General features: G+C 41.1%; 1 protein-coding gene and 1 pseudogene across 2 annotated transcripts; one reads left to right on the top strand and one right to left on the bottom strand.

Annotated features, from left to right (window-relative positions):
- The first annotated feature begins 56 nt into the window (after positions 1-56).
- Positions 57-12633, top strand: LOC134208133 (adenosine deaminase 2-like; annotated as a pseudogene).
- Positions 12356-22930, bottom strand: LOC134208134 (low molecular weight phosphotyrosine protein phosphatase-like). 2 transcript variants are annotated; one of them, XM_062684203.1, is made up of 4 exons: positions 22912-22930; positions 13273-13394; positions 12846-13198; positions 12356-12777 (listed from the first exon to the last, which is right to left on the bottom strand). In XM_062684203.1, exons 2-4 carry the CDS (start codon positions 13295-13297, stop codon positions 12688-12690), a joined length of 468 nt encoding a protein of 155 aa, XP_062540187.1. In that variant the 5' UTR covers positions 13298-13394; positions 22912-22930; the 3' UTR covers positions 12356-12687. The 2 variants fall into 2 exon arrangements, with proteins under 2 accessions (XP_062540187.1, XP_062540186.1); XM_062684202.1 differs by lacking the exon at positions 22912-22930 and having other exon boundaries at positions 13273-13431.
- Between the last annotated feature and the right edge of the window lie 39 nt (positions 22931-22969).

The raw sequence follows: 22969 nt of genomic DNA, 5'->3' as shown, positions 1-22969 counted from the left end.
GAAAGGAATCGAAAGATAGCCCTTTAATATTTGGATTCGTTATAGAGTGACGAAGTTAAATCAGTTCGAGCAGTCAGTCTTTTCGGACGAATCAACGGTGGCAATGGGTTCTCTTGTGCTGTTACTAGTCTTGATTCCTTTGGTTGGAAGTATTTCCATTGGTAGGTCCCAATACAATCGTTTCCAGATCTTATAGATTATATTGGTAAGTATTTCAGATTATTACACTAAACGTCAAGTGATCTTGGAGACGGAGAAGAAATTGTCCACTGGAGGAAATGCCTTTTTCACAGCAAAAGAACTTAAAGCCGACGAAGTTCTCATGAAGCTCAAGAACAAAACAATAGCCGATGGAGTTTCCAACTCCAATTCATATGCACCATCGATGCACTTCTTCCGAGCGAAGCCAATCATCGACAACAGCAGTATTTTTAGAATCATAAAAGCAATGCCCAAAGGTTCTGTACTGCACCTTCATAATAGCGCAGCAGTCAGCTCCGAATGGATCATCAAAAATCTGACCTATAGGCCAGAAGCAAAACTGTGCGAACATCAAGGCCAAATCTTTTTTACCGTCCGAAAGACCGAATACTGCCCGGAAGAATCTCTCAAATCAATACAGACACTCCGGGCCAGAAATGGATCAGTTGAGCTGTTCGACGCATGGTTGGAGTCATTCATCAACCTAAAAAAGGCGGACCCGAAGCTTATCCATGCCGACATCAACACGGTCTGGATAGAGTTCGAGAAGATGTTTTCCGTCGTCCGCGAGTTACTTAACCACAGACCATTTTTCGAGGCATTCCACATGCAGCTGTTGAAGGAGTTCTATGAAGACAACGTACTTTACATAGAACTTCGGATACCTAATATCGAAGCTGTACGATTTTGACGGAAAGACCTACGACGAGGCCCAGGTGACCACCATCCTTGCAAATTTGATCGAGAGCTTCAAACAGAGTAATCCAGGGTTCGTCGGCGCAAAGGTCATATTTTCTAAATATCGCGGAATAGATAGTGGAACCGCGCAGGATCTGCTGAAGTCATTCGTTAAATTAAAGTGAGTTGAATATTTAGCATTAAAAAGTTTTACCATCGTTGAGTCTTTAAATCGCAGCAAGGAGTTCCCGAAGTTGGTTGTCGGTTTCGATTTGGTCGGCCAAGAAGATATCAACCAACCGTTGACAACATTTTTGGACGAGTTACAGCAGTTCAGACAAACCACTCCGTATTTTTTCCATGCTGGTGAAACAAGTATCTATGGCTGAAGCTGCTTCAATATTTTCAAGAATCGATCTGAAACAAATTACCTTTCAGATGGCTACGGCAGCGAAGCCGATCTGAATCTGATTGACGCTGTTTTGCTCGATACTCGACGCATCGGTCACGGGTTCTCGCTCTACAAGCATCCGGTGCTGCGGAAAATGGTCAAATCGGGAGGCATTGCACTGGAGATTTGTCCCCTATCGAATCAGGTGCTCCGTTTGGTGGACGATCTTCGGAACCATCCAGCGGTGTCTTACGTTTCGGAAAGCATACCCATTGTGATATCGTCGGACGATCCCGGATTTTGGGATAGCAAGGGTGTTAGCTATGATTTTTACTACGCTTTGATGGCAATTGCTCCGAGCACGACCGGGATTGGTTTTCTGAAGCAAATTGTTTGGGATTCAGTGAGGTAAGTAGGTTGTGTCATAGATATATTGAATTAATCTTTGCATTTTTACTCTATTTAAATTGATAGCAAATTGAAATATTTCCAAATCTCGAGATTATTACAAAATTGGTTAGTGTAGTTGGTTCATGCAGAACTCTTTCAGAGATCAATATTTTTTTAAAGAATTCTATGCTGAGCCCTTGATGGACTCTATGCAGATACCTTCAAGCATTATATGCAGAATCCTCGAAGAATTCTATGCATAATCCTTCGAAGAGTTAATACAGAGGGAATCCTTGGAGGATTCTGCCTAGAATCCTTGGAAGATTCTTCATAGAATCCTTGTTGAACTCGAGTGTAAAGTTTGCTTGAGCCTGCAAAAAGCGAGCGATCCCTTCTCCAAAGGTTCATTTCAAGTATCCCATCCAATTGTTGCCACTAGTTTGGATCGGGTTGGCTAAACACCGATTTCCGCACATACAGTTACAGCTTTGGTTGATAGGAGGTGTCCGGAGATGGTCCGAAGGGCTGTACGTTGAAGAGAGCTTTTCCCCGATCACTCATGGTCGTTTTGTTGGTGATGGCTGATCACACGCTGCAGGTTAATCCGAGTACATGTCTCGATGGTCTTCTCGAAGTGACAGATGCCGGACGACCGTCACTACGAGCACATACAGTGTTTTTGCCTTTCTCGTACACTAAGTGTACGTAAAGGCTATAATATTGCTTCAAAAACAAAATTTTGATTTTTATATACCGATCGACTCAGCTCGACGAATTGAGGTGATGTCTGTATGTGTGTGTGTGTATGTGTGTATGTGTACAAATTTTGTAGACACACTTTTTTGAACTTCCCATTGTCCGATTTGCTCGCAACAAGTTGCAGTCGACGCGGAATTCACTCCCATTGTTTGCTATTGAAAATTAGATCAATAGCTCATCGCAATCTGGAGTTATGGCCAAAAAACTGTTTTTGCGAATAAAAAAATAGCAAAATGTTCTGGACTGAATACACCTAGATTCGAACTGCTGACCTCTGGGGTGAAAAGCGCTTGCCATACCACAAAACCATCGGAACACACATGGTATGAGTAAATATAAGTCGTACAGTATTTATCAAATTAGTATATATTCATTACTTTTCAAAGCCACAGAGTTCACTCTGCTAGGGTAACGGTACCAATATTGGAAGTATTATTGAATCAATGAAGGAAAATATATATTTGATAATTCGAAATTGATAGTTTTAATGCATTAACAAATAGACAAACTTTGAATTTGCTAGAAATGAAATTGGATTCATTTCGTTTTAATAATTAATCTAAATTTCTTGGAGGTAAAATGAGCTCCACTATACTGCCACCGCAAGCATAATCGTCCAATATTGATTTTGCATGGAAGAAAATATGGAACAGTTACGCTTGCGGCGGCAGTATATAGGTAGGAAAGCCAATTTGTTGGAGAAATTATTGTTTTCTATTAGTATTCATAATGGCATAATCACAACGACACGCTTCAAGTAAAGCAAACGTTAAGTAATGCAATGATGAACAATTTTATTAAGAACCCATTGTCTCCACTGAGGTCATGATCGCCCTATAAGTGTTTATTTGGGTAACCTTTAACGAAGAGAAATATGTTCAATAATTAATAACGTTTCTCTTTACTAAACGTAATCAGGCCCATTTTTTCTATTATTTTGCTATCATGCGCTCGCATACCCTACATACGAGTTCGATCAGCGGCGTTCAATCAGCGTATGGGAGCGCAGCTGATGTGCGTGAGGACGCTGTGCAAGCACATTCCGGCAGGAGCGAACGGCACTGCATTCGCTTCAGTCGCTTGCCGTCGGATGAATATCGCAGAAGGAAGCATCACCAACACACCGCATTGGCCCTGACGACAGCGAGTAAGCAAAATGGGGGCCGGATGATGCTTTTTTATTTCACCCGGCAAGGGATATAGGGCGTCAATTTTAAAATGGTTGTTAAAACGTTAAAACACATTTTAACCGAAAATAGTTGGATCTTTCAGGTTCGAAATTTATTTTACTTTTAGATTGGCAACACGAAAGTCTAATTATTTCGATTAAGCAACATGTGTAGATATGTAGCCTGATATGTAGGTGAAGACTTCGGCTATCTGTTGGTGGTGTTGGATTGCGTGGGAGTGCTCTCGCCTCTTAGATTTGACGAATCGAAGTTTTAATCTTTGTTTACAAACGCAGAGAATTCGTTTTAAAAATTTGGTATTGAGTTATAGAAAATAAAAAGTGTATAAAGTTCATTGGTATTATACTAGAAAACATGTTTTTGAAAAAAATAAATAGAGCCGGACGAGCGTCGAACACAGACTCTCTGAGTGATAGCCTAGAACGTTACCCCTCAGCTATCTTTGCTTCTTGAAAGAGTGGTGATCGAAGTATAACATGTTATACGCAATTTGCACTGATCATCTGCTGCTTGTGCATTCGTGCGGCAACGCACCGGGTGCTGTGTTTAGGTTCCGTGGCATATTTAAATCATCTGACGTTGAATAACATATACGATTGAGTTTACGTCATGTGCTTTTGTGTCAATTCATTCAGATAAGTCACCTAATATTCATAGTGTTTTGGTGTTCAGGGAAGCAACATCAATTTCAATATTTAATTTGAATCCACTGTAATGCATTCTCCTGGCGTTGCAGCAATTAATTCATATTGGCACAGTATACAGTCACTCTCAAAATTGAGCGTACAGTATGGATTAGTTGACTACATTCGAAAATTTCAAAGGAAATTAAATGGTTGGCTCGGTTGTTTTTAATGCATATCATTATTCATCCCTTCCTTCAATGTATGTGTACATAAAATTGTTGAATTTTTTTTTCTAAAGTTCAATAATTTGAAAATAATCTCAAAATACGCCTATTAGATGTGACAAAATTGAGCGTACAGCGATCTTTTTTCTATAAAATTTCTTATTATAAACACGATTAATGTATTTTAATATTGTCTTTTCATGATTATATTTATAATAATAAACATCCGCTACTTAAACATTCAATGTTTTGAAATTAAACCATGTTTTAATCAAAATGGCGAACAAGTAAGATGTATAAACAATGCTATTTAACAATTCAATGCTGCTGGGCAAAATAGATGCTTTAAGATATGGATTTCACTGGCATCGTGTCTTATATATGATAGATAATCGAAATCGAACAAGACATACGATAAATTTGGGAAAATTCAGTCGGTAAATGATGAAAACAGATGTAAACATACAGAGAAAACGACAAATGTTAGGAATGACATAATTCAAATTTAGTATGTCTTTAACTTAAATTTGTTTTAAAGCTCGAGTATTGTTCCAGGTCTATCATTAAGAGTAATATAATTGAATCCAATCATTCACAGTCAAATTCTAAAAGTAAAAGGTGCATGTTAAGGTACCGAACATAAAAATGGCTTTTCAACCCCGTAGAGCACTTTTGATTGAATATTGAAAAGATAGCTTAAAATCGTAATTTCATAATTAAATTTGGATTGAACTCCACGATATGTTACCATAAGGGATACAATTGGATGACTTCCATATGGCGAGTAAAAATAAACTTTTTTAAGAGTTCGGCAGCTTATTTAATGTTATCTTGGTGAATTTAAATGATTCAACCAAATTTGTTCCTACGGTGACTGAGCCTTCAAATATAAAATGACATCTTATAATGTATCCGTGTGCTACTCTTTCATTAATATTATTATTAATGAGTGTCCTGAGCTTATAAGCTACCTATACATCGACTTTTTAATAAAGTTATACTTAATTTGAAATATGCCATTCCCAACATTTGTCGTTTTCTCTGTATGTTTACATCTGCTTTCATCATTTACCGACTGAGTTTTCCCAAATTAATCGTATGTCTCGCTCGATTTCGATTATCTATCATATATAAGACACGATTCCGGTGAAATCCATATCTTAAAGCATCTATTTTGCCCAGCAGCATTGAATTGTTAAATAGCATTGTTTATACATCTTACTTGTTCGCCATTTTGATTAAAACATGGTTTAATTTCAAAACATTGAATGTTTAAGTAGCGGATGTTTATTATTATAAATATAATCATGAAAAAACAATTTTAAAATACATTAATCGTGTTTATAATAAGAAATTATATGGAAAAAATTCGCTGTACGCTCAATTTTGTCACATCTAATAGGCGTATTTTAAGATTATTTTCAAATAAATGAACTTTAGAGAAAAAAAATCAACTATTTTATGTACGCATACATTGAAGGAAGGGATGAATATTGAAAAGCATTGAAAACAACCGAGCCAACAATTAAATTTCCTTTGGAATTTTAGAATATATTCATCTAGTCCATGCTGTACGCTCAATTTTGAGAGCGACTGTATGTAAAACATGGCTGGCCTAACTTTGTAAATAAAACAATTTATTTTAGTAAATGGTTTTGATTTTCTATAAATTTTAACTGACTATATTCGTACCTTTTCGCTTGCATACCTTCTGTGTTTTTGATAGTTAATTAATTCATGCTATACATGAGTCCTAAATCTTGGACTTCACTAGACCAATTAATTGAAAACCCTTTCATAGCGACAACATATCTGTTTGAAGATTTCAAATAGCACTCGGATTATGTGGGAGAAGCTGAGTTTCGGAAGGATTCGGAGAGAATTTTTCTTTTTGGCAAGTCAATGGAAAATGTATCCAAACTTTTCTACAATCAATGTTTTGGATCATGTAGTAATCAAAGTTTAATCATTTAGTTTGTCGATGACTCATACCAGAAGTTAAATTTTAAAACGTGTTTTATGGTGGACTTCTGATGCGAATATTTTTCGACATTTAACCTCTGGAATGAGTTATTCACAAACTACTAAATTATCGAACCTATATTACTAAATACTCGAAAACATCCTTGCTATAATCCATAACAAATTACACTAACGCAAACAACGATTTTTGATTCCCTGATAGAATAATATCAGGTATGCAATCAGTATGATATAAAGCACAAGTATGCTGATTTAGGTAACACCAGCTCTGTTACGAGTAATCTATCAGATTTTGTACAGGGATAGTTTCCAGAGTGATCTGATAAATAATTTTAGATCAGTTCAGTATAATATATACAAAAGAAAATTAAAATTAATGAATTTTAATCAAACCTTCAGTTAATCACTCCGAAATGCTCTCTATATGAAGAAAAGCAACCCTAGTAGAATTCTTCTAAGACTTTATTAAGTCGGATCAAAATCGTAAATCTTAGTTGAAAAGTGGTTAAATGGCATTGACAAAAACGGAACTGCTCATCAGCAAAAAATGAATTCTTATCTATATGATGAAGAGTTATACTATTCCAGAAGGTTATGGATCGTTTTTGTGCATTTAACGGTACAAAATAAGGGCTGCCATAAACAGATTTGAAAAATAAGACCTATTTAGTGTTATATTAGACTTTTCTAATATGTTTGTCAACCCATTTGAACGAGCGAGAAAGGCATCTTCACCGCTAGGTGGATTAATCAGGGTTTTTTTTTGTAAGAATCGCATGACCTCTGTTTTTCGATTAACTCGTGCGGTGGTGTATGTCTCGAGCCACATATGCGAAACACTTACCTGCTGAAATGACAAAACCTACAAACCCTCACCGGAACCTGCCACGTTCGTCCATCCGCAGAAATGGCATTGTGTTACCGGTAATATTCCATTTCTTAAACTTCTCCAAGCTCTACGTAGTGACTGTTTTACAAGGCATTGTCGAGAATTTTAGAGAGGTGAGGACCCAGTGCCAAAACCTGGCTGGCAACCGCGCTGTTTGGGATCTAATTTGTTGTGTACTGTCAGATGATCCATTAGCCTGCGGTTTACCATCCTCTCTTACCTTCGCCACACAACTAGTCAAGCCATTTGGGAGCCGACTTCGTTGGTGGGATCGATGCCTTTAGGAATGGAAATCACGTAGCTGTACTTCTAAACTGCAGGAAGTGTTTCGTCCAGCCACTCTTTGTTTATTCCTTGTAGAAGTGCGGCTGAACCACTGACCGGGGGGAATCATCTTACGCATTGGGTAGCCCATTTCATCAGGATATGTTGATTTCCCTTTCGCGTTTTGTGTGACGAATTCCACCCTCTCTTCAGGGAAGGAACGGTTGAAAACCTTTGTCGGGCCGGGAGGCACTAGGAAGTTCCTAACTGAATGGGCGAGTGTAGGGTGCTAACGCAAGAAGCGCGTAGAATAGTGTCCGAAAGGCGAGAGTCCTTTGAAATGATCAACTAGCGCAGCGGTTCTCAACCTGGGGTACATGTACCCCTGGGGGAATCTTTGCTAGCCCCAGAGGGTACCTTGGACAAAAATGCGGACTTAATACAATTCCATAATTTTGATAATTGTGTATTCTTTTATTTCAAAACTTTGTCTTTACATAATATGCATAGCGATCAGTAAATCAAAGCCAACTGAATCGTGACCTCCACAATCAAGGGCTACGGTAACAAAAGCTTGAATGAATGAACAAATCTTCTATGATCGAAACAAAATGTTGAAGAATATGTTAACCATATGCTTCTTAACTAAAATCTAGAATGTAAAGATGCGGAAGCTTTCGTTTGAGGGTCATAAAGGTTTTTTTCGTTGCTAGAAGATTAAAAGCATCTTTCTAAGCTTCTCGGAAGCGTTCTTCCAAGCTGCTTGAAGGCTGCTTTTCAAGAAGCTTGGACGACTCATTTCAAGAGGTCTGGAGGACTCCTTTCAAGAGATCTGGAAGCCTCGTTTCAAGAGGCTCAGAAGATTTCTTTCGAAAAGCTCGGAGGGCTTCCGTCAGGGCCACGTGAGCCTACTTCTAAGAGCCTCCTTTCAAGAAGGTTTGAAAGCCTCCTTTCACGAGACCCTGAAGCCTCTTTCAAAAGGCCGAAAGCCTCCTTTCAAGAGGCCCGGAAGCCTCCTTTTGAGGGGCTCGGACGCCTCGTTTCAAGAGGCTTGGAAGCCTCCTTTCAAGAGGCTCGGAAGAAGTGTCCTTTCAAGATGCTCGGAAAGCTTCCTTCAAGAGGCTCGGAAGCCTTCTTCAAGTGGCCCGGAAACCTCCTCTCAAGAAGCCCGGAGGTCTTCTTTCAAGAGACCCGGAAGCCTCCTTTCAAGAGGCCTGGCCGCCTTCTTTCAAGAGGTTTGGAGCCTCTTTTTAAGAGATCTAAAGCCTTCTTGAAAAAAGCTCAGAAGGCTCTTTTCAAGAAGCTCGGGAGGTTCCTTTTAAGAGGCTCGGAAACCTCCTTTCAAGAGGATCGGATGTCTACTTCCAAGAGGCTCGGAACCGCCTTCGCAGAAGCTTGGAAGCCTCCTTTCAAGAGGCTCGGAAGCCTCCTTCCAAGAGGCTCGGAAACCTCCCTTCAATAGGCTCAGAAGCCTCCCTTCAAGAGGCGCAATAGTCCTGTAGGAAGCTTGATGGTTAAACTTAATGGGAAGTTTCTCCGAATAATAGAAATTTCAGCCCACTTTATGGAGAGCCGTTAAAGATATATCTATGCCGTTAGTTTTCAGGTCCATTTTCAATTAAGATTATTTTCATTCACAGCAAAAAATAGGCGATACCTTATTAATTGCAAAAGTTACCTCTCATGAAAAATGTCGAGAACCGCTGAGCTAGCGCATTGGCGTTCAGCATCCTTACAGGTGACGCCGATATTTTTTAGCTCAATACCATTTATGCGCCCCTTGTCCTTGATGCAGTTCATTCTTCTCGAAAGTTTGGAGAACAAGAGTTCGGAATTCAGCTCGTTAAGTTGCAGTTGGTAACATTCCTGATCTTGTGTCCTATCTGGATTTCTCTGGTAGATTCATGTTCTTCTGTTATTGGCTTCAGTGCAGTCCTGCAAACTTGAATAACAGAGAACAGCGCAGAAGAACAGAACAAAGCGCCAAGAGAAGTTCCCCAGTTCCGATAAGGCAATTACTTTCACATTGGGAGGCCGACCCGGCCGATCCAACTCGGCTACCTGTGATACTTTCTTGAGGTGACTTGCTCAATCAATTGCTGTATCATAAGGCAGCTAGTAGAGTCGATGGTCGATGCTGGGTTTGGAGTGCGAAGGGGGGTTGCGGTCGTGTCCGATTTGACATTTGTGAAGCGGTCAACATTACCCGACATTACCCGTGGGAAGAGAGAAGTGAGACGTCACTCTCACTAATCATTTCTTACTTCTCACTCCTCACTGAAAAATGTGAGTAGTACAAAGTTAGATATGAGACGTCTCACTACTCACTTTTCACAGTGAGAAATGAGGAATAAGTAGTGTGAAGTGTGAAGTGGGACATCTCACTTCTCATTTTTCACTGTAAAAAGCGAGTAGTGCGAAGTTAGAAATGAGATGTCACACTATTCACTTCGCATTACTCACTTTTCACAGTAAAAATTAAGAAATGAGTAGGCTGAGGTGAGAAAATAGATGACTGTAAAAAGTGAGGAGTGCAAAGTGAGTAGTGCGAAATCAGAAGACGTTAAATGATCTATTTTGCCAAATGGCCTGTTCGGCCAAATTACTTTTGGCCAAATGGTATATTCGGGCAAACAACTTTCGACCTAGTGACCTTCGGCCAAATGCTCTCCGAAAAATCTTCACGATGAAAGCAAATGTGATTCTCATCCACCATACTTTTCATGTAAGAGTGACCTGAATGGCATGTAACCTGATCAAAATTTAGCTTTGTTGAATTACGTTAAGTTTGAAAGTAGTTACGTGTTTGATCTGGTAATGGTGAACCTTTCGTGATTTCTACTTACTGGTTACGTGAAAGTTACACGTTTAGTGAAAGTTACACGACATCCGGTAACCACTACATGGTTTGAAATATATTGCAAAATGTTTGTTTTTTTTATGGATGCAAAATTCGGATTCATCGCAAAACACTGTTGGAGAACAAATCAAAGTTACTGGCGAATGTCGAATGAAATTTATCAGATTTGTTGAGGAATGATAAAACTAGTTTCTTTCTCGAAAATTGCTGCTATTTCCGCTGTTAAATCAATCAAAAAGTAGTCCATCCTAGGAGCCCTCCTTAGCCGTGCGGTAAGACAATGCTGAGGGTGGCTGTGTTCGATTCCCGGTGCCGGTCTAGACAATTTTCGGATTGGAAATTGTCTCGACTTCCCTATGCATAAAAGTATCATCGTGCTAGCATCATGATATACGAATGCAAAAATGGTAACCTGGCTTAGAAACCTCGCAGTTAATAACTGTGGAAGTGCTTAATGAACACTAAGCTGTGAGGCGGCTCTGTCCCAGTGTGGGGATGTTATGCCAATAAGAAGAAGAAGAAGAAGAAGTCCATCCTTGGAAGTTGAAATCTGGAATAGAAATTTTATACTAACGCTACCGAAAAACTATAGCTTTTTCTTCTTCCATATCACTTTTCTATGAATCTTATAAATTTCATCCGACTTTCGTTGATATTTTTTCCACAGAGAGAACATGCAGGTTCGGAAAATCTCCACCTAGTTGCACCTGAAATATCGCTTACCTCTGCGAAGCCTATTTATGTTTTGGTTATGCGTCATTCATTCTTACGTGAGTGTCAAGTCGCTCTCACGTGAAAAGTATGGTGGATGAGAACCATATTTGTTTACAGGTACCTAAATCTGACGTGAAGATTGTTTACAATGCTGGTTCTCCGCAAATGCCGAAGCTGCAATCACACTAACACAATCTCACTTAAACATATTCACTAAGATTTTTAGTGTAAGTTACGTGAATTTCAGGAGAACATTACTAATGTCACGTAACAATCGTCGTTTAAGAAAATTATTTTGAGCTTTTTAGTGGAATATCTTCACTTATCATAAGACGAGTTTGTACAATCCCATTGAATTCCACCACTTAAGTTGAGTCAAGTACGAGACACTGAAGACGGCCTTACTATTGAGGTCGAAATACGTATCTGTCAAGATACAATTAAGTGGTGGAATTCAATGGGATTGTACAAACTCGTCTTATGACAAGTGAATCGTCGTTTGTTCAAGACAGATCAGTTACGTGATTTTCCACGTGAATATGACGTGAAGATTATTTAGAGTGTGGAATTAGGCCAAATGGTTTTCGGCCAAACGGCCCTTCCCGGTAGCAACCACTCTCTTCTTCTGTGGAAGATAAAATGAGAGACCTGAACATGGGAGGACCGAATGAACTGGAGAGAGCAACGCGCAATGTCTCGACTTCTAACGAGCCGCTCCAGACTAAGTTAAGATGCCAGGGCCCGTTCCACCGAATAAGCGCACCTTGTCATGTAAGAAATAGCAGCAAACACATGTATGAATGCCTTTTCTATGAGGCTCCCAGGACTCTGTACCAGATTGGAAACATCAGCATTATATGCAGACTGCTCCTCCGAGGATACAATCACCCTTATTCTTCTTTACGTACGAACTCGCTTTCGAACGAAAGCTGATGTGCATTCTCGTTTACGCCAGCAAAATCAAATGGGGAAACATTCGTTCGAAAGTTTTGTTCGTCCGTAGACAAGAGTTGGGGTGTATGCCAAATCCTAACGCATATTCTCGCATGAACCCTGTGAAGAATCGTCCAGGGAGCAGAAACTTTTTAAGGAACACAAGAACACCCTAAAAAATCTAAGTGTAATGTTTCAAAAATTCTAATTCACCAACGATTTTGTATTTATATTTATTTCATAAACACATCACTTCAAATAACAATCTTGAGCTTTATTGCATAAATATCATTTGTTAAGCATATTACATGTTGATGGAAATGGTAAGTCGGGCATCACAATTAGTACGGGGATTTTGGAAATAATTCTTGTCTGTAAGCCAATAATTAATTTTCAACATTGCTGGAAAATCATTTGTTTCATTTCAGATATAGCTCGTTAACATCTGAGGAGCGAACAGAGTATTCGGAAATTCTTCAACCAAAATGGGAACAATTTCTAGATGACCTCATTGCTGGAAAATTTGTCTAAAACACGTTTCTACATGAACGATTTGAATAACACAATACACATCTAATATCACAATCACTGAGGCTGTAACTTCTGTTGGATGAAATTCCTGCAGCATATCACAATTTGGTCATAACACCGTCTGAACCCGTGTATTCCACTTTCCTGGTAGCAAAAAAATCAATCAATTTTCCGAATTACATTTGAATAAACACGAAAAGCATCGCACTTACAAAATACGGGTCGAAAATTATTTTATCCAACTCCTTCATCCTGTAGTTCCCCAACAGCTCAATCCGTGCCGTGCAGTCCGCGACCGGTGCCGCCAGTGCCAGCAGGTCTCTCATGTTGCTCTCGTCCATGCCGAAAATGTAATCGAACTGCCGAAAGTCACTCTCGCCAATCTGTCGCCCGACGTGCTCCGAGTGCAACCCATTCTCGTGCAGCACGGCCAAGCAGCGCGGCTCCGGCTGCCGACCCACATTCCAGTCGGCCAGGGCTGCGCTATCCACCGTCCAGTCGAGACTTTCCCGCAGCACCATGTCCCGCATCACGGCTTCCGCCATGGGCGAGCGGCATGAGTTTCCTGTACGTAGAATGGAGGGGTGGGTGAGGAACGATGCAGTGCAGTATCGAACAGATTGGAATCGATTTACATACCAATGCAGACAAACAGAATTCGCATCTGGCTGGGAAGGTTTGGATTTTGTGACTAACACGATGCGATGGGGACATGAATCACGCACGCTGCCTCGATGGGAGAGGCAGAGATTAGGTAAGCGCTGTGAGTACATAGAAAATACGTTCAGCTGACAGCATCGATTTGCCTTATTGAGGTTGAATCGTTCTTGGTCTCTAAAAATATGTCAAATAATGGATGAACTTTTTGATTTGTAAGTTTTTATCTTAAGTTAACCCATTACATCCTAAATTTTTATTCTCGCTCAAAATCACTATTTAGCTTTCTAAAATCGATCTAAACACGTTTTGGGAAATTTAAAAAACGCAATTTCATCACTTTGACATTTAGAATTTTTAGAATTTTGTTTTTTTTTTAGTTTTTCATCCAATAAAATAAGGTACCCAGGGCAAGTGAAAATACAGGGTAAGTGGGTACTATGGCTGCCGATTAATCCGTGAACGTTTTTAATGGTAACTATGTTCTAGAAAGATGAAGCAGAACTATCAACGAATTCACCTGACACAAAAATATTTGGAATGAAAACCATTAGCGGCACCATACAAATGGTATTGTTTTATCATGAGTTTAAACTACAGGCAAAAGCTATTACTCTTATTTTAATTCAATGGATTTCCAACAAAATAGTCGTTTCTAAATTCATCATTGATGTGGAAAGTGAATATTTTGAGCAATTGAATAATTGTGTGATATCGAAAACGATTTAAAAGTTTTGATCAAAGCCAGAATCTGCAATTTTCACTTGCCCTTGAGTTTTAACATAGATGGGGCAAGTGGGACATATGTGAACAACATTCTCGATAGAGCCATTTTACCTGTTTTTAGATTGTTGTCTAGTTAAAATAACTTCGACAGTGTAGTGTACAGTTGATTTACCAAATGTGTATTTTACTTTCTGAAAATTATCTCCCTCATAGAAAAGAGCAATGCTTATAACTATGGGAAATTTTCCGTTTACAGAGCAAATAATCTATTTATTTTACAATAAATCAACAGGTTTTGTCTTGTGTTTTGTTATTTTTAAACTTCGCATCAGATTTTCGGATAAATAGAGTGATTAGGACATAAATTGGCCATTTTGTTCTATTACAAATTAAAAACACTGCGCATCGCCTGAATAAAACGTTTCTTTCGAGGTTCTAATTTATGTTATAATTTGTGTTATAAACAGAAAAACATTCATTCGAAAGGTGAACAAAGATTTGCTTATCTTTTCCATCTAACACATTTGGTAAGAAAGTAAGCTAATAGCTAATGGAAAGCCAGTCAATAGCCAAATAAACAGTGAACCGACTTTTTTATATCTGCTAACATTGTAAACACTTCCTTTTTGCAAAAACAAAAGTCTGACAAGCAATAATCCTCCACCCATGATCTGAAATACTACGACTCAGAAACTACATGAACATTTTATCCACATTCTTCATATTAGTTTCGTTCGACAGTATAAAGCAGAATAGGTCCCACTTGCCCCGTTTGAAGGGGTAAGTGGGTCGTCCCACAGGTAAATTTATTTCTATCACTACCAATATTTTTGTAACTGAATAAATGGTTTACAACACGTCCACACTTCAACAACGGAAGCATAAAATGATGTATCCGTGGTTAATGTCCTGAAATACCCTGTTTTCTTAGTATGCGTAAACAATTTTGTTGAACTAGCGTTTTTTTAGGTCCCACTTGCCCCGGGGTACCTTAATTTCTTGAATCTATTCATCTTTTTGATTTTTCAACATATTTAGAGTTCAAAAATTCTCATTCAAAGTCGACTTATTGCAGTTTTTTTTTCGTTTTCATGCATTGAAGTTTCTATTATTGATTGACATAAAAAACCTTTCGAAATCCTGATCCTCAGTGTGGAAAACCAATGCTGGTTTTAGTTTTAGGGCGCTAAAACGCAAGTGTTCGAAATATGAGTCATGTTCGGGATTTGAGTCAAAACGGTACCCCGTCTAAGGGGCAAGCCAGAGTAAACGCGACGTGCGATGCGACGCGACGCGACTCACGTAAAAGAATAACAATCATTATCAACAGGCTGTCAAATTGCACTGTCGCGTCGCGTCGCATCGCACGTCGCGTTTACTCTGGCTTGCCCCTAAAGGCGGTCTTGGGAGGTTCATCACACCCAATAAGGTAATTGAAGCAATTCAAAAATCAGAGAACGTGAATTGTGAGCGGTCTACAATAGCGACACGGCAAATGCTGGGTAAAGCCGGCCGGACTACGAGCAACCTTAGGGATGATCTGGTAACCAACCCCGGTGGGAACTATGGTCGTATGCTGATAGGGAAGGGGGGGTTTGCTCTTCTCCGGGGTGCAAAATCTGACCGTGCGTCTGTTAGGAGCGGCTCAGAGCAGCGTCTGTTCTCCATGTAAGGGTCGGCTGATCATCGTCCGAGTGCCAGCGAGGGACTCTAAGCAAAATTGTGCACCATGCTCCACCGGAAATTTAGACGGGTTGGTGTCAGGCCCTGCAAGCCAGCTTTAAAAAATAGCGAGAGAATACGGATCGGAATAATCGGCGAGGACCACAGCGACGAAAAGGGATTGAAAAAGACAGGAACACCGTCTTCGACCAGAGTTCGTACAGACTTAACACTTAACACCTAGACAACGAACAGGACACATAACACCCAGTGCGCCAGTGGAGAATTTTTCTATCACGATAAGTTTCCTCTTTACCAGGGCGAGAATCGAACCCACACTCCATAGCAAATGCGTCTAGACGATTGTCGTCGCTAACCGCACGGTAACAAATCCAACAAATTTGAAACTTGGTTCGTGGAACTGCAAATCTCTCAACTACATCGGGAGCACACGCATATTCGCCGATGTGCTCAAAGATCGTGGATTAGGTATCGTAGCGCTGCAGGACGTGGGGCGGACGTTTAGAGGTAATCATACCATCTCACTATGGGGAATCAGGTGGCCGAAAAACAAAAATCGACTCTCCAATTCGTAATTCAAGTTGACCTACTAAAAGCTAATACTTTGGAGCATCAAACCCCAGAGTATCAACACTCTAAGGCATCATGTTGGGACAGATACGGGCTCACCTATCTTTTCTCGAACGAATAGAACATCTTCACACGAGACACTACTTTTCGAATTGATTTCGCACAAAGTTCACTGGGTAATTATTGGATCTTCTCTTAACTGTGATACGACGCACTACAAAAGCTAATTCTTGATGAAATAGGGACCTTTATTCAGGACACGGCAACAATAGTTCACATGCGTTAACTAGACCAGCCATTCTCAGCCTTTTTCTTGAGAGGCACCCCTTAGTACTTTTGCATTCATAGAGGTACCCCCTATTTTTATCGCCGTTCTTCCGCGAAATTAAGCATTATTTTATTATTCCGTTAAAAGTTTACAGTTCAGATTAAGTTCTCACATCAAGCTTCTTACAAGACTGAAGATTTTTAAAGGCTTCCAAGCATCTTGGAAGCATGCATTTGAGCCGATTGGAAGGTCTGAACCGTATAGAAGGAGGCTTCTGAGCGACGTTCCAAAACTCTTGAAAAAAAAAGGCTCCTGAACCTCAGGAAAGTAGGCTGCCAAGCCTATTGAAAGGAGGCTCCCGAGCCTTTTGAAACAAGGTTTTAGAGCCAGTCGAAAGAAGGCCTTCGAGCCTCTCGAAAGGAAGCCTTCGAGCCTCTCGAAAGGAAGCCTTCGAACCTCTCCAAAGGAGGCTTTCGAGCCTCTCGAAGGGAGGCTTTCGTGCCTCTCCAAGAAAGGCTTTCGAACCTCTCGAAAGGAGGCTTCCGAGCCTCTTGGAAGGAGGCTTACAAGCCTCTTGGAAGGAGGCTTCCGAGCCTCTTGGAAGGAGGCTTCCGAGCCTCTTGGAAGGAGGCTTCCGAGCCTCTTGGAAGGAGGCTTCCAGGCCTCTTGGAAGGAGGCTTCCGAGCCTCTTGGAAGGAGGTTTCCGGGCCTGTTGGGAGGTGGGTTCCGAGCCTCTTGGATGGAGGCTTCCGAGCCTCTTGGAAGGAGGCTTCTGAGCCTCTTGGAGGAGGCTTCCTGAGCCTCTTGGAAGGAGGCTTCCGAGGCCTCTTGGAAGGAGGCTTCCGAGCCTCTTGGAAGGAGGCTTCCAGGCCTCTTGGAAGGAGGCTTCCGAGCCTCTTGGAAGGAGGCTTCCGAGCCTCTTGGAAGGAGGCTTCCGAGCCTCTTGGAAGGAGGCTTCCGAGCCTCTACGTTGTTGTGTACGTTGTGTTTAATGATTCCACAGGAAGGATGCGAATCTTTGTGATAGGGCGCTTGAAAAAGCTCTTGGAAGTTCGTAGAGTGACTACTCGTACGAGCCCGTCTACACCAGGATGCACACTTTCTATGCGTGCTAACTGCCAGCGAACAGGATGTTGAAACTCGTCGACAATAACTACTAGTAGACCTGGGTGAATCTGATGATTTACCTGGCATCTTCGAGTATCCTTCTGAAGCTCCTGCAGGTATTCAGACCTCCATTTGTGCTAGAACCGTTGGAATACTTTTTTTTCTTCCTAAGCAATGGAGGGGGAATCTGTTCAACAGACATCCTGGGTTGTCCAGGAAGTGCGGGGTTAGGGACCACCTCCAACAGCAAACGAGGGAGGCAGGACTACATCCCCGACCCGCTAAACCGTTTCCATTGCCGCCAAGCCCACACACTTAGTTTTTATTTCTGCAGCTCGGCAAAAATCCGCACAGCCGTGCGCCAGCAAAATAAAAAACTGATATTCCGGCAAAAATGATGTTTGTTAGCTGATTTTCGGCAAATTATTTGCAGATTTTCAGCAATTTTGACAGATATCTTGGCAAAAAACATGTTTGCTGGAGCACGGCTGTGCGGATCTCGGTAAAAGTTGATCATTTTGCTGAGATCCCAGTAAAAAATATTAAGTGTGCATAGTCTCTTCGGTACAACCAGAAAGTAATGCTTCAAAGGGGGGCCAGTGCACGACGCACCCTCGAGGTTAGCTGCGTGTCCTTGCAGCACCGAACATCGTAACTCGCTTTTTTAGAAGAACATCATGGTATCGTGCCAGCGCATTACCGGCTTTCCAGGTGACCTTACCACGCTCTATGTCCTCGGAAGGTGGGAAGGGTAGACTTCACGCCTGCTTCCCTCTGCTCGACTGGTATCAAGAATGATGATGCCGCATGCACTCCAAATTAACCTCTCTGCGATAGGGTCTGTTCGCCAACACACAGAGGGACTTGCCGACGCAGTGCGTTGGAATAATTGTTGAAGCTTTTGGTGATAGTTCAAGCGAGTTGTTTGGATATCAACAGTATTTGGGTCTGGTAAGACATGCATTGTCGATCATCGGGTCGAAGTGTGCGGAAATACTAACTAATACGCAGTAATCGTTCTGATTCAAAGAAAATCCTGTTGCAGTTTTACTGGAGCTGTCGAAACTCTGGTTTTGGTGGTACTACTGGATTCCTTTATAACAGGATGAAGGAGAAGGAAACATTCCAGTTTCTCGTGACCAATCTACCATGAACTTATCATAATCTTCCTTCAGCTTAGAGTCTCTCAGTAACAGTAACTAGAGTAACTCAAAACGGCGAATTGCAGTAGCCTCCTATTCGCCAACCAACTCATCAAAATTTGGCTGCTTGGGTAGCTCGACAACGTCGTAACGGTTGATTGAAACAACTCCTCACAGCCCTTTTCTTCCATCGACAAGGCGGAACGAATCCCGAACTCCTCTATTTTTCAGAATTGCTACATGTATTCCAATGAAAGTAGGGAAGTAGGGAAGTTGTAATGGTTTTGAAACAGACAGATTCTCGATTCAGAGGAAAAAGGTGCGTACCGCCAGCAACAAATCCGGAACGTTTTCGGAAAGTTTAATTCGAGCTGCTGTTGGGAAGCAGTCGAAAAAGTGTTGGGTTCCTATCACCAAGTCAATCTTACTTGAGCGGTTGAAATCTGGATCAGCAAGAAATATATCGTTCGGTAACTGCCAATCATCAATTGATATGTCCTCCGCAGGGCAGTTTGATATCATCCGATTTAACATCCTTTGAGAAATTTCCATTGCGAGAAGGAATACTTGTGGTGACTGAATCAGTAGCATGATCATTGATCAGGTTTCTCCCCGATTCCATGAACGAGCACGTTTAACTTCTCGCGTTTTAGCCTTAGGAGTTGGGCTAACCTATTCGACATCAAGTTGGGTTGCAAAGCACTACCCAGTAGTGCCCTGGCAAAATATTCCTTCCCATAAGCGTCAACGATACGAAGCACGATCGTCAACATAAAAATGGTTGGTTGGGGATTTCGTAGTACGCTGCTGCACTGAACGATGGCCGGTTCATCCAAATTCGACATTGTTTGTACCGAAACTCTTGATTGGGTCCTGGAACTTGATGCTTGTTGCTGAGTTGGCCTAGATTGGGAAGCTGCTTGGGAACTTTCGCCAACGGGTTTACTGTAACAGGGAAGCTGACCAGAATGGATGAGGGTGTGATGATTTTTCGCAAACTTGGCATGTCAACTTGGAGGGACAATCGCGCGCGAAATGGTCTTGGCGGAAACAATTCACGCTTGACATTTGACAAGCAGATGCTGTTGATCGCATGCATGACATTTGGGAGTTTTTATTAGTGGAATACGATGACATTTTGGTGGGTATCTGCCTACGATAGTTTGCGTTTGGAAACACTGGTGGTGTAGCATGGGCGGAATGGTTGACGGAAACAGATTCATGCGCTGCTATAGAGACTCCACAAGACATGCGTATGACTAGTTGGTCTGGTATGACTGGTGATGGTCTCGATGATCTGTGTGGCTTCTCTCTTAACTGCAGCACGTAAGTAATGGAACTACTGAATCGGAGGAAGATCCTGGTTGTCGTGGATCAATGCTGGGAATGTGTCGAAGAAGCTCAACCACTGCATATACAGGGGATGGACAAAATAATTAGGATAGGCAAATTTTGTGTAAAATTAGGTGTGTTGCAACTACCTTAGTTATCATCCGATTTTGACAATTCAGGCATGACTGAACTAGAAAATTAATGCAGTTTGACGGTATGTCCATGGAACCGACTATGGCCACCGGATTCCGGAGATATTCCGGGTTTTTCGGAGGTAGGTTCAAAACCGTAAATTTAAGGTGGTAAAAATTGAATAATATTAGTAACCACAAATGAAGTGAATCAAGGGGGTCAGGCCACAACTTCTTTGAATCTCGCCGTCCGATCGATCATAGTGGATCGATCTGATAGATCGTCCACTATGATTTTATTCCAGAAGGCTTCCAATGTGTCAAGAATGAAAAACCAACTAAATAAACGGATCCTGGAGTCGCTGGGATTTCCCCGGGGAGCCTGTGAATGGGGACATTTAAGTTTCAGCACCAAAATCAGTCATTCGACGGCTCTTTTTTCATGGTTTTCGATCAGGAAGCGAAGTATGAATATAAAATGGTCCATTGACGACTCTGACCGCTGACACCACCGGCACCAGACACGAGCTGGGAACAACTTTCATAGTGATGTGTGATATACAAAGCCGCGTGATCGGTTGGTGGCCGATCAATGAGACAATGTGCAGGTTCTTCAGCTTTAGCATAACCAACACACTCCGGAAGAACTGATGACAATAAGAACGCATTCTACGCGCAATTGGATCGTGAGTACGACAACTGGCCAATCCACGACGTCAAAATCATCTTAAGAGATCTGAACGCTCAGGTTGGCCAAGAGGACTATTGAAAAGTTTAGCGCCCTCCTGGTGATGGAATAAAACGGCCTACGACTTATTGATCTTATCGCCTTCAAGAACGTGGCCATTAGCAACACACAACCTTCCGTATCGGTATAACTGGAAATCACCACTGCAGACAGTATCACAAATCGACCACGTTCTGATTGCTGAGCTGAGCTGAGCTCATCAAGATGGGCCCGGAAAAGCTGGGCACTTGCCTCCATAAATTGATAGTCAGAATCTGGGACACTGAACAGCTACCGGAGGAATGGAAGGAAGGATACATACATATGCCCCATCTACAAGAAAGGCGACAAACTTTTGAGCGATCTTCTTCTTATTGGTATTACATCTCCACTGGGACATTGCCGCCTCGCAGCTTAGTGTTCATTAAGCACTTCCACAGTTATTAACTCCGAAGTTTCTAAGCTAAATTACCATTACTGCTTTCGTATGTACCATGCGTCTCCATATGCTTTTATGCTTACATACTGCTGAACAGTTTTCCAAATCCATAATTATCAATACGCGAGTACAAAGCAAGCCCATGCTGAGGGTGACAGGGTTCGATTCTCGGTGCCGGTCTTGGCAATTTTCGGGTTGGAAATTGTTATAATATACGAATGCAAAAATGGTGAAATGGCGTAAAAACAGCGCAGTTAATAACAGTGGATGAGCTTAATGAACACTAAACTACGAGGCGGCAATGTCCCGTGAGGATTGATGCCTTTCCTACTTTGTGACCAAATAATCTTGGATTTTTCACATTCAAACAACAAACCCCAATATCCAGTCGTTTTTAGAAGTCGAGAACCACAAATGCAACACATGAGCATCTCGAATACAAATTTACTGTCGACCAGTTATCTGTGGACAACAGTTACAACAAGAAGTCTTTACGGATGAGGTAAAACCGTGATAATAGACCGAAATATGGAAGTCATTTGAACGTTGTTGCCCTCTGCACAAGCTTTCTCCAGTGTTGGATGAGAACGATGTCATCCGAATGGAAGAATAGTCTGCTCACGCCGAGTTCGTTTCGTTCTTACTGAGATGCCCGATTGTACTACCCAAAAACCATGATATTATTAAGAAGCTGCTGATACTTTACCACAAGAAGTTTGGCCATGCCAATCAAGAAACCGTGTTAAACAAAGTGCGTCAGCGATTTCACATCAATATCATCAAATTGCTGCTCTAAAAACTGATTTTAACCACGTCCAAATAATGTGATAAGGTGTTCCGGTATGCAAAGGAATGGCAGCAAACAATCGCTTATGCTCCTGGGATTTGCGGAAGACATTGATCTCATTGGAATCGTTTGCAGGATAGTGAAGGAGGCTTTTATTCCACTGAAGGAGGAGACAGCTTAGGTAGGCTTAATCTTTGACTCGATCATGGCAAAATACATGGTGCAAGTGCTTGATTGGATGAAACGCTTGTGACAGGTTAGAATGGCGATTGGGAGCCTACGAACACACAACACGTGGTGGAATTGGACATTGGAACCCTAAACGATCGGGGAAACTGTAGAAACATCGCAAATACCGACAATTGTTGAGCTATGCAACCACTTCATCAAGCTTCTGTTAATTTCGATCTTATCACATTTTTTAAAACTTTTCCAATCATGGAATAATAACTCCTAGGTAGCCATATGTTGTCAAACTAATTTTTTTCTCTAGTGCTGGCAAAAACTCTTACGTTTCTGTTTGAGAGGGCTTTTTTGTTTAAGGACAATCATAAACTGTACTTAATTTTCATTAACTGAACCATAAAGTTTTGATGTTCAATTTGCGTACAACTCGCGCAACCTACTCATTTCACTTGCCCAATTTAAACATTAGTTTCACGATATACAAATGCAGAAGTGGTATTTTGGAAGAGATAAGAAGAAGTACACGTGACTATTTCATGAATTGATCCCAATTATCCATATCCGTCAAATCCATTTCCACC

Source organism: Armigeres subalbatus, chromosome 1, assembly GCF_024139115.2.
Source record: "Armigeres subalbatus isolate Guangzhou_Male chromosome 1, GZ_Asu_2, whole genome shotgun sequence".
Taxonomy (NCBI): Eukaryota; Metazoa; Arthropoda; class Insecta; order Diptera; family Culicidae; genus Armigeres; species Armigeres subalbatus.
Note: the sequence above shows the minus strand (reverse complement) of the source record. Positions and strands in the feature narration are given on the sequence as shown.

What these genes read in the sequence shown, in the direction of transcription:
- LOC134208134 (XM_062684203.1), bottom strand. Translation starts at nt 13,297, where the DNA reads ATGCGAATTCTGTTTGTCTGCATTG. An exon ending in AATTCTGTTTGTCTGCATTG is followed by an intron (nt 13,199 to 13,272) that starts GTATGTAAATCG and finishes TTCTACGTACAG; the next exon opens with GAAACTCATGCCGCTCGCCC. An exon ending in TAATTTTCGACCCGTATTTT is followed by an intron (nt 12,778 to 12,845) that starts GTAAGTGCGATG and finishes TTTTGCTACCAG; the next exon opens with GAAAGTGGAATACACGGGTT.